A 12,500-nucleotide genomic window follows, 5' to 3' on the forward strand; every position below is an offset into this window, starting at 1 on the left:
ATGGGAAAAAACTGAAGCGGAACAGCACGGCACAAACAATAACGTGACAACCTAAACAGCAGCAGGAGTAAGGCCTATATAGCCTAGCCTAATTCATTTCTTAATATTGTTTGCTAGAAACACCAATTTATCAACTTGATCTGGATCAAGTGCGGCTCTTTTTATTGACGATGTTCCCCGCGGTGGAGAACACGCGCTCGGAGCGCGCACTGGCACACACAGGTATTTGCGCGTCTTTACATGGACCCTTATAATCGGATTGACGGCTCAATCGGACTAAAAAAACCTTCATGTAAACACCTTAATCGATCCGATGGTTTACTCCTTTTGTAATCCGATCGAGAGAACATGTAAACACTTGATCGGATTGAAAACCGAAACTAAAAGGACTGCGCATGTGCAATGACGTATGACGGAGCGAGCTGTTCTTCCTGTTGAATAAAGTGAATATAAATGAGTGTTCCGTTATTGAAAAAATCTCATTTCACTCAGCGTCTGTGAAGTGGAGCAGAACAACGTCCCACCAGTGCTCGTTTCAGATTCTCATCCACAGACGACTGGTTTTGGGCGCGGGGTTTTACTCCGTGATCACTATAAGCAGCACGGCAAATCATGACCAGAGACGGATAAATATTAAGTCTGCTGTTTAAAACAAATAAAGAACCAATAGAGGAGAATAGTTGTGCGCGAACAGCGGCATATTCGTGCAGTGTGCGCATGTCAAAAAATCAATTCCGATTTGAATCTTGTGACATATAACCACATTACTTTATGTTTCGTTAATGTAAACACCGTGTTCGGATTCATCAATCGGATTGTCCATTTCCAGACACTACTTTTTAGATGAGTTGGGGTAGAAATTGTCCGCTCAGGCTGGGCGTTCTGTGCGTTATCTTCCATTTTCAAAACAGGGTGGCTATTGGCTATTATTCGCTTGATTTGGTCATGAGCTTACGCTACAATACGTTTAGAGTGCCCGCTACTGGATGAGATGGCAAACAATAAAATAAAAAACAAACGGACTAATCATAGACTGTAAAAAATGCGCTAAACATGGCACTTTAAAAACCGGTTCGTTTATTTATAGTTCGATTACGGATATTTCACGTCATGTTCGAATGCATATCGAATAAAAAGTGACAGCCCTAGTACACATCCACACTAGGGGTGGAACGGTACACAGAAGTCACGGTTCGGTTCATACCTCGGTTCAGACATCACGGTTCGGTACGATTTCGGTACAATGGAGGGAAAAGCAAAACAAAAATGCAGAAGACATTGTATTTTTTAAATAAGTTTTATTAATAAAGGCATAGAACCAGTTTATTTGTAGTGCACTGACAATAGTTTTATATAATTCGTTTATAAATTAAATTATTAAAAAGACGAAAAGACCTTGAGATATGTTTGGTAATTGTACCTGAATGAATTTAAAATTAATTAGCTATTTCAGATCAAGATATTTGTTTTCCTTCATTTTAATTAACCCTAACTTTATTCTCATCTGAATTATAAATTATTGATTTCCGTATAAAATAATACTACCATTAAAAACTTTTGTTAACAGTTGTAGGTTACAGTTTGACAAGAGTTTAGAGTGTGACAAAAGCACAATGTTGTGTTTTATTGCGAGTGTACACAAATATAAGTAAACAATTTGCAGTTTTAATGATGTCCTGTATGAAAAAAATGACGGAGTATGTTTTTATGTTTCCTCTGTTCATCGCCCGTGCCTCTCTCACACACACACACACACACTGTTCGATCGCGCGATTCGCGCCTCTCTCTCTCTCTCTCTCTCTCTCTCTCTCTCTCTCTCTCTCTCTCGCGCGCGCACACACACACACACACACACACACACACACACACACACTGTTCGATCGCGCGATTCGCGCCTCTCTCTCTCTCGCACACACACACACACTGTTCGATTGCGCGATTCGCGCCCGCGCCTCTCTCTCTCTCTCTCTCTCTCTCTCTCTCTCGCACACACACACACACACACACACACACTCCAGCATTGCAATCTTGATCGCAGCCTGTTCATTGCTGCGTTCACAGTCACACCAAAAGCGAATAGAGCGAGATTGATCGCTATTTAAGAGGGGGTTTTTTTTGTTTTTTATACCGTGTATTCTCCGTGCAAATTCGTGCACCGAACCGTGACGCCCGTACCGTTTCGGTTCAATACGAATACATGTACCGTTCCACCCCTAATCCACACACACACATATATAAAATACATTACATTATGCATATATATATAGACACTTTACCATATCATAATTTAGTTTTTATATTATGTAGTTTTTAATTTTCCTCACTCTCTGATCTACCTTGTAACCAATCAGATCAACGTGTGATCGTCAACCAGTGGATCTCTGAGCTGAGTGAGTGAGTGGAGGCGGGGCTCATTTGCATATTCATAGAACCGCGCATACTAAATGAGGCGAGGGTGTCGAGTTACATTCAAGATATTTCAAGGTTTTTTTTTTAAGGAAAAACGTTTAAATATGTAATTTTGGTGATCAAAGATGAGTTTTAAGGGATAAAATGATTGACGACAGCGAGACTTTGAGTTACTCATTTTTACCATGTTAGTCAATATTCTCAATATTAATTAGTTAACCATAATAAGCCGTTTCTGCAGCTGAAGCTGAACAGCGGGACTCACTTATTCCAGTGGGTTTTTGAGTTTCGGTACAGCGACGGGAACATGATGGGGAGGATCCTCGCAGCGTTGTCACTGATCAAACTCATGATGTACTCGTTGTTCCAGTAGTAGAGCGCTCGCTCCGCAACCTGAGGATCACACACACACACACACACACGTAAACCAGGTGGAATGACTGAAATAGGGATGTTTTTACTTTTAGAAACATCAGTTTCATAGTGTCCATCAGTTAAAATACGTTTTCTCAGTGTTCATCTGTGTTTAGTGTGTGTGATGTCTCTGTTTGAGGATGAATAAGTGAGTTCTTCTCTATATCAGTGTTTCTGAACTCCTGAAACGCCTCCATTGTAGTCTCGAGTTTCTTCCGGGAACAAACACGCCACAATATTCCTCATTATAATAATTAATGCGCTGAATAAAGGGGCGGGGCCTGGTTGAGTTAGTTAGTAGTGTGTTAAACTGGCGGTTATGGAAAGGGGCGGGGCATTTCCCAAACACACTCGAAGCGCTCGACCAATCACAACACACTGATCCAGCCGACCAATCAGAGCACAGTGTGCTTTCAGAAGGAGGGGCTTCATAGAGACAGGAAGTAAACAGAGCGTTACTGACAGACTGGGAAGAGAGGAGCCGCAACAATGGAGAATATGAGGAGAATAATCAACATTCAAGCAGGAGAACCTGTTCTAGTAGAGCCTGAAACATCATCGAGACTTAATAGGTCCTCTTTAACGTCTGGCTTATTAATGTAATTGTTTATTGCTTTCAGCAGATGCACTGCCAGTTAAAAGTTTTGTATCGGTGAGATGTTTGATGTTTTTAAGAGAAGTCTCTTCTGCTCACAAAAGGCGTTTATTTGAATAAAAAAACAAAACAAAAAAAACAATAATATTGTGAAATATTTTTCCAATTTAAAATATCCATTTTCTATGTGAATATACAGTAAAGTGTAATTTATTCCTGTGATCAAAGCTGAATTTTCAGCATCATTACTCCAGTCTTCAGTGTCACATGATCCTTCAGAAATCACTCTAATATGAGGATCTGATGCTCAAGAAACATTTATGATTATTATCAGTGTTACATTTTTTATTTCAGGATTATTTGATGAATAGAAAGTTCAAAAGAACAGCATTTGATCACAGGAATTAATTACACTACTATATATTCACATAGAAAACAGTTTTTTAAAATTGTAATATTTAACAATATTACTGGTTTTTTTTGTTGTTGTATTTTTAATCAAATAAATGCAGTATTGGTGATCAGAAGCGACTTTTAAAAACATTAAAAATCGTACCGATCCAAAACGTTTGACTGGTAGTGTGCGTGTGTGTGTGTGTGTGTGTGTGTGAGAGAGAGTTTGAGCGGACCTGGAAATGTGGACTTGAGACGCATTTCGCCAGTTGTCTGAAGAGCGGCTCCATCACCTTCACGAACTCCGAGGGCTCGATGACGTCCAGAATCTCCTCCAGCTCGTTCAGAAACATCACTTCCTTTGGACTGTGAGTCTTCGGCCAGTACTTGAGCAGAGCCATCACCACCTGGAGGACAACAGGAGAACAAACAGCTGGCTATAACTCGGTAGTGTTGGTTTGGAACATTTTAAAAGATTTCTTTTAACATTTGTTTTGTTAACATTTTTTTTTTTTTTTATGAATGAATGAATGAGGCATTTATATAGCGCTTTCATATGTACTACATGTTTAAAGATTCCTTTTAACATTTGTTTTGTAGAAATAATTTAGAGTTTGAAGTTTGTTTAAACACATTTTTGTGCAACAATTTACAATAAGTTTGAAGTTTAAGTTTAAAAACATTTTTGTGTTTGTATACATTTTTTTAAAGATTTCTTTTTACATTCATGTTACTAAACATCAAAAAATGTGTTTAAAAACAAAAAATGTACATTTATCAAATATTTTTTGGTTTTAAAAATTAACAATTAACAATAAGTTAGCAGTTTGAGTTTAAAAACATTTTTGTTTTTATACATTTTTAAAAATTTCTTTACATTTGTTACTAAACACATCAAAAATGTGTTTAAAAACAAAAATGTAAATATAAAATATTCATATGATTTTAAAGTAACAATTAACAATAAGTTAGTCAAAACATTTTTGTTTTTATACATTTTTAAAGATGTCTTTTTTCTTTTTACATTTATGCTATTAAAAACAAAAAAATTTGTTTATAAACAAAACATTTAAATATATAAAATATTTTGTTTTTAAAGTAACAATTTACAAGTTGCAGTTATTAAAGATCAAAAACGTGTTTAAAAACAAACAAGTAAATGTATAAAACAAATTTTTACATTATGTTTTTAAAGTGACAAAGTTTGCAATAACTTAAGTTTAAACACATTTTTGCTTTTACATTTTTTTGGGGTTAACGTTTTAAAATACGGTTTTAAACACAAAAATAACATGCGTACGCTGGCAACCAGCTCTGCTTCTCTTTCAGCAGGAATAACAACATAAACACATGTGCATAAAGCAGTAGAGCATTGGCGCTTGCAACGCCAAGGTCATGGGTTCGATTCCCAGGGAAATGTAAAAGAATGTTAAAAAAAAAATGTGTACCTTGAAATGCAATGTAAGTCGCTTGTAAATAATGTAAATGTAAATAAAGGGAATACAGAAGGTGAACACAAGATGGCGCTGAAACCCACCGGCTCAGTAAGAGTGCTGTCCTTCTCTAGAAACTGCACCACACAGTAAGCCAGCTGAAACAACACATCACGGCATTACAATTACAATCCTCTTCATATTGCACCACAAAAACACCGTTTTTAGAATCATTAAGGTATTTTTAAAAAATTAGGACATCATTTTTATGATAATTTAGCACAATTTCCCCCAAAAATTCACATTACTGTAATGCAAATAGACGTTTCACTTTTGAGTTTGTTTGTAATTCCCATTTTTCTCAATTAACATCTTTTCTTAATGAGAATCTAATGTAATTTGTGCTGAATTAAAGTAATAATACAAGACAAATACAATTGTCATTTTACAATTTGTTTTATAAAACTTATGTAACTAACATATATATATATATATATATATATATATATATATATAGAGAGAGAGAGAGAGAGAGAGAGAGAGAGAGAGAGAGAGAGAGAGAGAGAGTGTGTGTGTGTGTATATTTCTGTTATATGTGTGTGTTATATATATGTTAATATTTAATATAAGTGTTTAATATATATATTTAATAATATAATATATAATAGTTACCATTTAATATCACACGCACACACACATACATATATATATATATATATATATATATATATATATATATATATATATATATATATGTGTGTGTGTGTGTGTGTGTGTGTGTTATATATATATATATATATATTTATATATATGAAATAACATCAGCACAAAAATAAAAAATTTATGATATTTTTTTTGCTTAGTTAGCATGAAACACACAGTTCTTCTGCATTATTTTAAATGTATTTTAAGTTACAAAAAAATACAACAATGTTTTTTTTAAATAATACAACTAAATGTGACGAGCACATGAAACGGATATAAACTGCAGACACACGGCGATCGTACCTGTGGGTGATAAACACTGAGGGACTTCACTTTATGCAAAGGTAACAAAACTTTTAAAAGGAAGATTTTGTGCTCTTCTTTCAGCGGTAAGGCGAAGCCGTTGATTATGCTGGGGGAACAGAAAGAAAGAGATGTGGATCATTCTGAAACAGCAAATAATTACACAAACTCCAGGCTTTCAGATTTAAGACGCACTAAAACCGAGACGAACGCCTCAACTGACTCGATAATGGACAGGTGGACAGCAGAATAAGTGTGATGGACATGCACTGTGACTGTAGAGCAGTGTTTGACACCACTAATGCCTCAAGTGTCTTAGAGCGCTTATAAAACACGATGAAAGGCACCAACGATGTCATTATAATACATCACTTCCAGCAAGTAGATCATTATCCTGAGGTTAGGCCGTGTCAGCTGACATTTCAACAAGGAACAGGAATTTGTATGGAAGCTTTTTTCCACCGAGGAATAAAAATGTTTTAAAAAAAAGATAATAGTGACTTTGTATCTTGCAATTCTGGATATTTCTCCCAATCCCGACTTCACATCTCCCAATCCCGACATCACATCTCCCAATCCCGACATCACATCTCCCAATCCCGACATCACATCTCCCAATCCCGACTTCACATCTCCCAATCCCCACTTCACATCTCCCAATCCCGACATCACATCTCCCAATCCCGACTTCACATCTCCCAATCCCCACTTCACATCTCCCAATCCCCACTTCACATCTCCCAATCCCGACTTCACATCTCCCAATCCCCACTTCACATCTCCCAATCCCCACTTCACATCTCCCAATCCCGACATCACATCTCCCAATCCCGACATCACATCTCCCAATCCCGACATCACATCTCCCAATCCCGACATCACATCTCCCAATCCCGACATCACATCTCCCAATCCCGACATCACATCTCCCAATCCCGACATCACATCTCCCAATCCCGACATCACATCTCCCAATCCCGACATCACATCTCCCAATCCCGACATCACATCTCCCAATCCCGACTTCACATCTCCCAATCCCCACTTCACATCTCCCAATCCCGACATCACATCTCCCAATCCCGACTTCACATCTCCCAATCCCCACTTCACATCTCCCAATCCCCACTTCACATCTCCCAATCCCGACTTCACATCTCCCAATCCCCACTTCACATCTCCCAATCCCCACTTCACATCTCCCAATCCCCACTTCACATCTCCCAATCCCCACTTCACATCTCCCAATCCCCACTTCACATCTCCCAATCCCCACTTCACATCTCCCAATCCCGACTTCACATCTCCCAACCCCGACTTCACATCTCCCAACCCCGACTTCACATCTCCCAATCCCGACTTCACATCTCCCAATCCCGACTTCACATCTCCCAATCCCGACTTCACATCTCCCAACCCTGACTTCACATCTCCCAACCCCGACTTCACATCTCCCAACCCCGACTTCACATCTCCCAATCCCGACTTCACATCTCCCAATCCCGACTTCACATCTCCCAATCCCGACTTCACATCTCCCAATCCCCACTTCACATCTCCCAATCCCGACTTCACACATCGCAATCCCGACTTCACATCTCCCAATCCCGACATCACATCTCCCAATCCCCACTTTACATATTGCAATCCCGACTTCACATCTCCCAATCCCCACTTTACATATTGCAATCCCGACTTCACATCTCCCAATCCCCACTTCACAAATTGCAATCCCGACTTCACATCTCCCAATCACGACTTCACATCTCCCAATCCTGACTTCACATCTCCCAATCCCGACTTCACATCTCCCAATCCCGACTTCACATCTCCCAATCCCGACATCACATCTCCCAATCCCGACTTCACATCTCCCAATCCCGACTTCACAGTTCCCAATCCCGACTTCACATCTCCCAATCCTGACTTTACAGTTCCCAATCCCGACTTCACATCTCCCAATCCCGACTTCACATCTCCCAATCCCGACTTCACATCTCCCAATCCCGACTTCACATCTCCCAATCCCCACTTCACATCTCCCAATCCCGACTTCACATCTCCCAATCCCGACTTCACATCTCCCAATCCCGACATCACATCTCCCAATCCCGACTTCACATCTCCCAATCCCGACTTCACATCTCCCAATCCTGACTTTACAGTTCCCAATCCCGACTTCACATCTCCCAATCCTGACTTTACAGTTCCCAATCCCGACTTCACATCTCCCAATCCCGACTTCACATCTCCCAATCCCGACATCACATCTCCCAATCCCGACTTCACATCTCCCAATCCCGACTTCACATCTCCCAATCCTGACTTTACAGTTCCCAATCCCGACTTCACATCTCCCAATCCTGACTTTACAGTTCCCAATCCCGACTTCACATCTCCCAATCCCGACTTCACATCTCCCAATCCCGACTTCACATCTCCCAATCCCCACTTCACATCTCCCAATCCCCACTTCACATATCCCAATCCCCACTTCACATATCCCAATCCCCACTTCACATTTCGCAATCCCCACTTCACATCTCCCAATCCCCACTTCACATCTCCCAATCCCCACTTCACATCTCCCAATCCCCACTTCACATCTCCCAATCCCCACTTCACATCTCCCAATCCCGACTTCACATCTCCCAATCCCCACTTCACATCTCCCAATCCCGACTTCACATCTCCCAATCCCCACTTCACATCTCCCAATCCCGACTTCACATCTCCCAATCCTGACTTTACAGTTCCCAATCCCGACTTCACATCTCCCAACCCCGACTTCACATCTCCCAATCCCCACTTCACATCTCCCAATCCCGACTTCACATCTCCCAATCCTGACTTTACAGTTCCCAATCCCGACTTCACATCTCCCAATTCCGACAATTTAGATATAAACTCAGAATTGCGAGAAAAAAAGTTTATATCTCACAGTTCTGAGAAAAAAGTCAGAATTGTGAGATACAAACTTAGAATTGCAAGATATAAAGTCCGAATTATGAGAATATTTTTTTTTAAACATTTTATTTTAGGCAGAAACAAGATTCCATAGATTTGGCATCAAATGAACTCTTGGTCACAAGTGTGTGTGTGTGTGTGTGTGTGTGTGTGTGTGTGTGTGTGTGTGTGTGTGTGTGACAGCTTCAATGTTGCCCATCCCATCAGATTTGAGAGCAGAAATAGATTTTATTAAGAAAAGAAATGTTTCATACCTTCCTAAAATTTCCAGTAATTCGGCTATTCCATTATGATGCTCCGTTTCATAGATGAACCTGCATGGAGATAAAAATCAGATAATCTGCAGAACGATAATTATAACAGCAAAACCCGTAACACGCACAGCAAGCTCTACATTGAATCAAAATAGATTCCATTTACTTCATTAAAACCAATTATTCCAAAGAAGAAAAAAAATCTAAACATCAACATTTCAACTGAAACAACATTTCTTCTGGCCATGTGGGCAGTAAAACAATATATGAATCAATAATTTCATGATTTGGATGTTAAATAGTTTAAGATCACACAATGATGTGTATAAATGATGTGGAAATTGAAATGACTGACAATTATAAATATCTGGGAACTCTGATTGACAACAAACTAAGTTTTGAAGCAAATGTATCGATCTTTGCAATAAGTTTCAACAAAGACTTTTTTTTATCTAAGGAAAATGAAAACATTCAATGAATGCTCTAAGATGATGACTATTATTTAATAAGTCTTTTATTGAATCAGTTTGTTCCTCTTGTATTGTAGCTTGGTTTGGCAAATTAACTTTGACAAATAGAAATAGGATAAATAGTCTTGTTAAGGTTGCAGGAAAAGTTATAGGTGTATATACTGATATTTATCATAGACAGGTTTTGAAAAAGACATTCAATTTTACAAAATTGACCAATTTTGGGAAAAAAATTAAGGTTTTTTGTGTCGGTGGCTGTTGGTCTATTGAAAACTTCACGTTTTTTGTGTTTTTATATATATTTATATATATGAACTATGATGTGTACGATGTGTATTATGTATTGTGTTTTTTATGTATTGTCTGTATGTCTGTTACCATTTGCTGCAAAAAAGGTAACAGTAGTTTCAAGTAAACAAACAAAGAAACGAGTCTCACCTATAGAAAATGTTATTAATCTGTTTCCTGATGTAAGCTCTGAGACCCAGGAACTTTCCGTAGATTCGGTGGAGAGTCGTCTTCAGAAAGTCACGCTCTCGAGGGTCTTCACTATCGAACAGCTCCAGGAGCTGCAATCAAATCGCACATCAATCAATCCGTTAAAATGCTGAATTAAACAATTTCAGTAATCATGCAAAGATTGCAAACAATGCAGAGATATCTTAATGATGCACAAGAAATAATAAACTGTCATGAAACACTAAATTACATTTTCTGGGATGCGTGTTGCACATTAGAGCTGCACGATTAATCATTAAAAGATCACGATCTCGATTCAAACACCCATCTGATCGTATTCCTAAATGACGTTGTCATGTATAGATGAATGAAACAAGTGAACTCTTTATGAGTGAGTCATTGAATCATTCACTCAAGAGACTCGTTCAAAAACACCAATTCATCCAGTAATGAAACAAGTGAAGGCTTTATGAGTGAGTCATTGAATCATTCATTCAAGAGATTCGCTCAAAAACACTGATTCATCCAGTAATGAAACAAGTGAAGGCTTTATGAGTGAGTCATTGAATCATTCACTCAAGAGACTCGTTCAAAAACACCAATTCATCCAGTAATGAAACAAGTGAAGGCTTTATGAGTGAGTCATTGAATCATTCACTCAAGGGATTCGCTTAAAAAACACTGATTCATCCACTAATAAAACAAGTGAAGTTTTAATGAGTGATTCATTGAATCATTCACTCAACCCATTTTTGTTGTTGTCTGTTGAGACTCTTGTGAGAATCGTGATCTCAATTTTAAACAAGAAAATTGTGATTGTCCATTTATCCAGAATGGTGCTGTAAACATCTGTTAATTTTGATTGTAGGAAATAATATAGCTTTAGCTTTATTGTGCTATTTTCGTGTCGACATCACAGAATGTGATGTTTTCTTAAGGTGATGATACACAGGGCAACTTTTTGAGCAATGCTGCTGGTCAATCTTGCCGAGGGATTGTTGCTTGGGCACTTTCCCATTGAAAATGGGCAACACATTTCTATCTGGATAATTTAGATCGGTCGTGGGCCCTGTGTCTCATCTGGTTGCCCGTTGACGGCAACATTGCCCAGCAACATTGCTCAAAAAGTTGCCCTGTGTATCATCACCTTTAGACCTTATAACACATGGATGACTTATTATATAATTATTCTCACAGTAAGAGTTTCTCTGTGGGCATAAATTCTCTTTCATAGAATCTCCAACACAACTTAATATAACCAATCGAAGAGCTTAAATAAACGCTGCAAAATAAAAGTCAAAAGTTAATAAAAATATTTCAAAACTAAAACGGTGTTTCATGACCCTTTAAAACTAACATTATTATTGAGGGTGACACACATAAATGCATTAAATACAGCAAACTGGCAATATATTAATGCAGGGAAATAGAAACTCACATTGAATAAGTATATTAATTTTTAACATGATTTGTCGATGGCAAACTTAACATGAACGCACACACCGTACCTGCATCACAAACTTCTGGTCGATGTATTTCTTGGCTATGTTTGGTTGAAAGTCTGGAGACTCTAAAAAACGCAGGAAAAATTCATAGACGAGCTGTGGAAAGAAAAATAAGTATTTGAAATATATGCCTTACACAACACTTATTAGTGGGGAAATACTTTAAATTATATTTCATTACAATTATGCACATTTTACCCCCAAATTTTTGTATTAAAGAAAAAACTATGCATCCACATAATTACACCCGTTATTCTCAATTATAGGATTTTATTACAGTGAAAACAATATGTAACACTTTACTTAAAGCCTGTATTTATAAAGGATTATACATGTATTTTAATGCATTAATTATGCACCTTATAAAGCATTGTATGATCTCATATAACCAGTTATAATACTCATCTATTCATTAAACAACTTTAGAAAGTGTAACGCATTAAAACACACGACAAACAACCAGTTTCAGATGTAACAAGCAATCTGCAAATATCATAATGCATTTTATAACGTAAAAATATAATGCATAATAACGTACATTATGAACACCTTTATAATGCATTATACATAAAGGCTTCAAGTAAACAATATCG

The 12,500-nt window shown here is 37.9% G+C and overlaps 1 protein-coding gene across 2 annotated transcripts in view; it reads right to left on the reverse strand.

The window, feature by feature from the left end:
• ppp2r5cb (protein phosphatase 2, regulatory subunit B', gamma b) overlaps positions 1-12,500 on the reverse strand; it is a 40,456-nt gene that overhangs the window by 9,003 nt on the left and 18,953 nt on the right. For both annotated transcript variants that reach the window (XM_056247184.1, XM_056247185.1), the window contains 7 exons: positions 11,911-12,003; positions 10,382-10,512; positions 9,474-9,533; positions 6,253-6,361; positions 5,349-5,402; positions 4,048-4,218; positions 2,675-2,802 (listed from right to left, as the gene is read on the reverse strand). In XM_056247184.1, coding sequence (XP_056103159.1) covers positions 2,675-2,802; positions 4,048-4,218; positions 5,349-5,402; positions 6,253-6,361; positions 9,474-9,533; positions 10,382-10,512; positions 11,911-12,003 — 746 coding nt within the window. The remainder of the gene's footprint in view (positions 1-2,674; positions 2,803-4,047; positions 4,219-5,348; positions 5,403-6,252; positions 6,362-9,473; positions 9,534-10,381; positions 10,513-11,910; positions 12,004-12,500) is intronic.

This window comes from Rhinichthys klamathensis, unplaced genomic scaffold (genome assembly GCF_029890125.1).
Source record: "Rhinichthys klamathensis goyatoka isolate OS25496 unplaced genomic scaffold, OSU_Roscu_1.1 h1tg000043l_1, whole genome shotgun sequence".
NCBI lineage: Eukaryota > Metazoa > Chordata > Actinopteri > Cypriniformes > Leuciscidae > Rhinichthys > Rhinichthys klamathensis.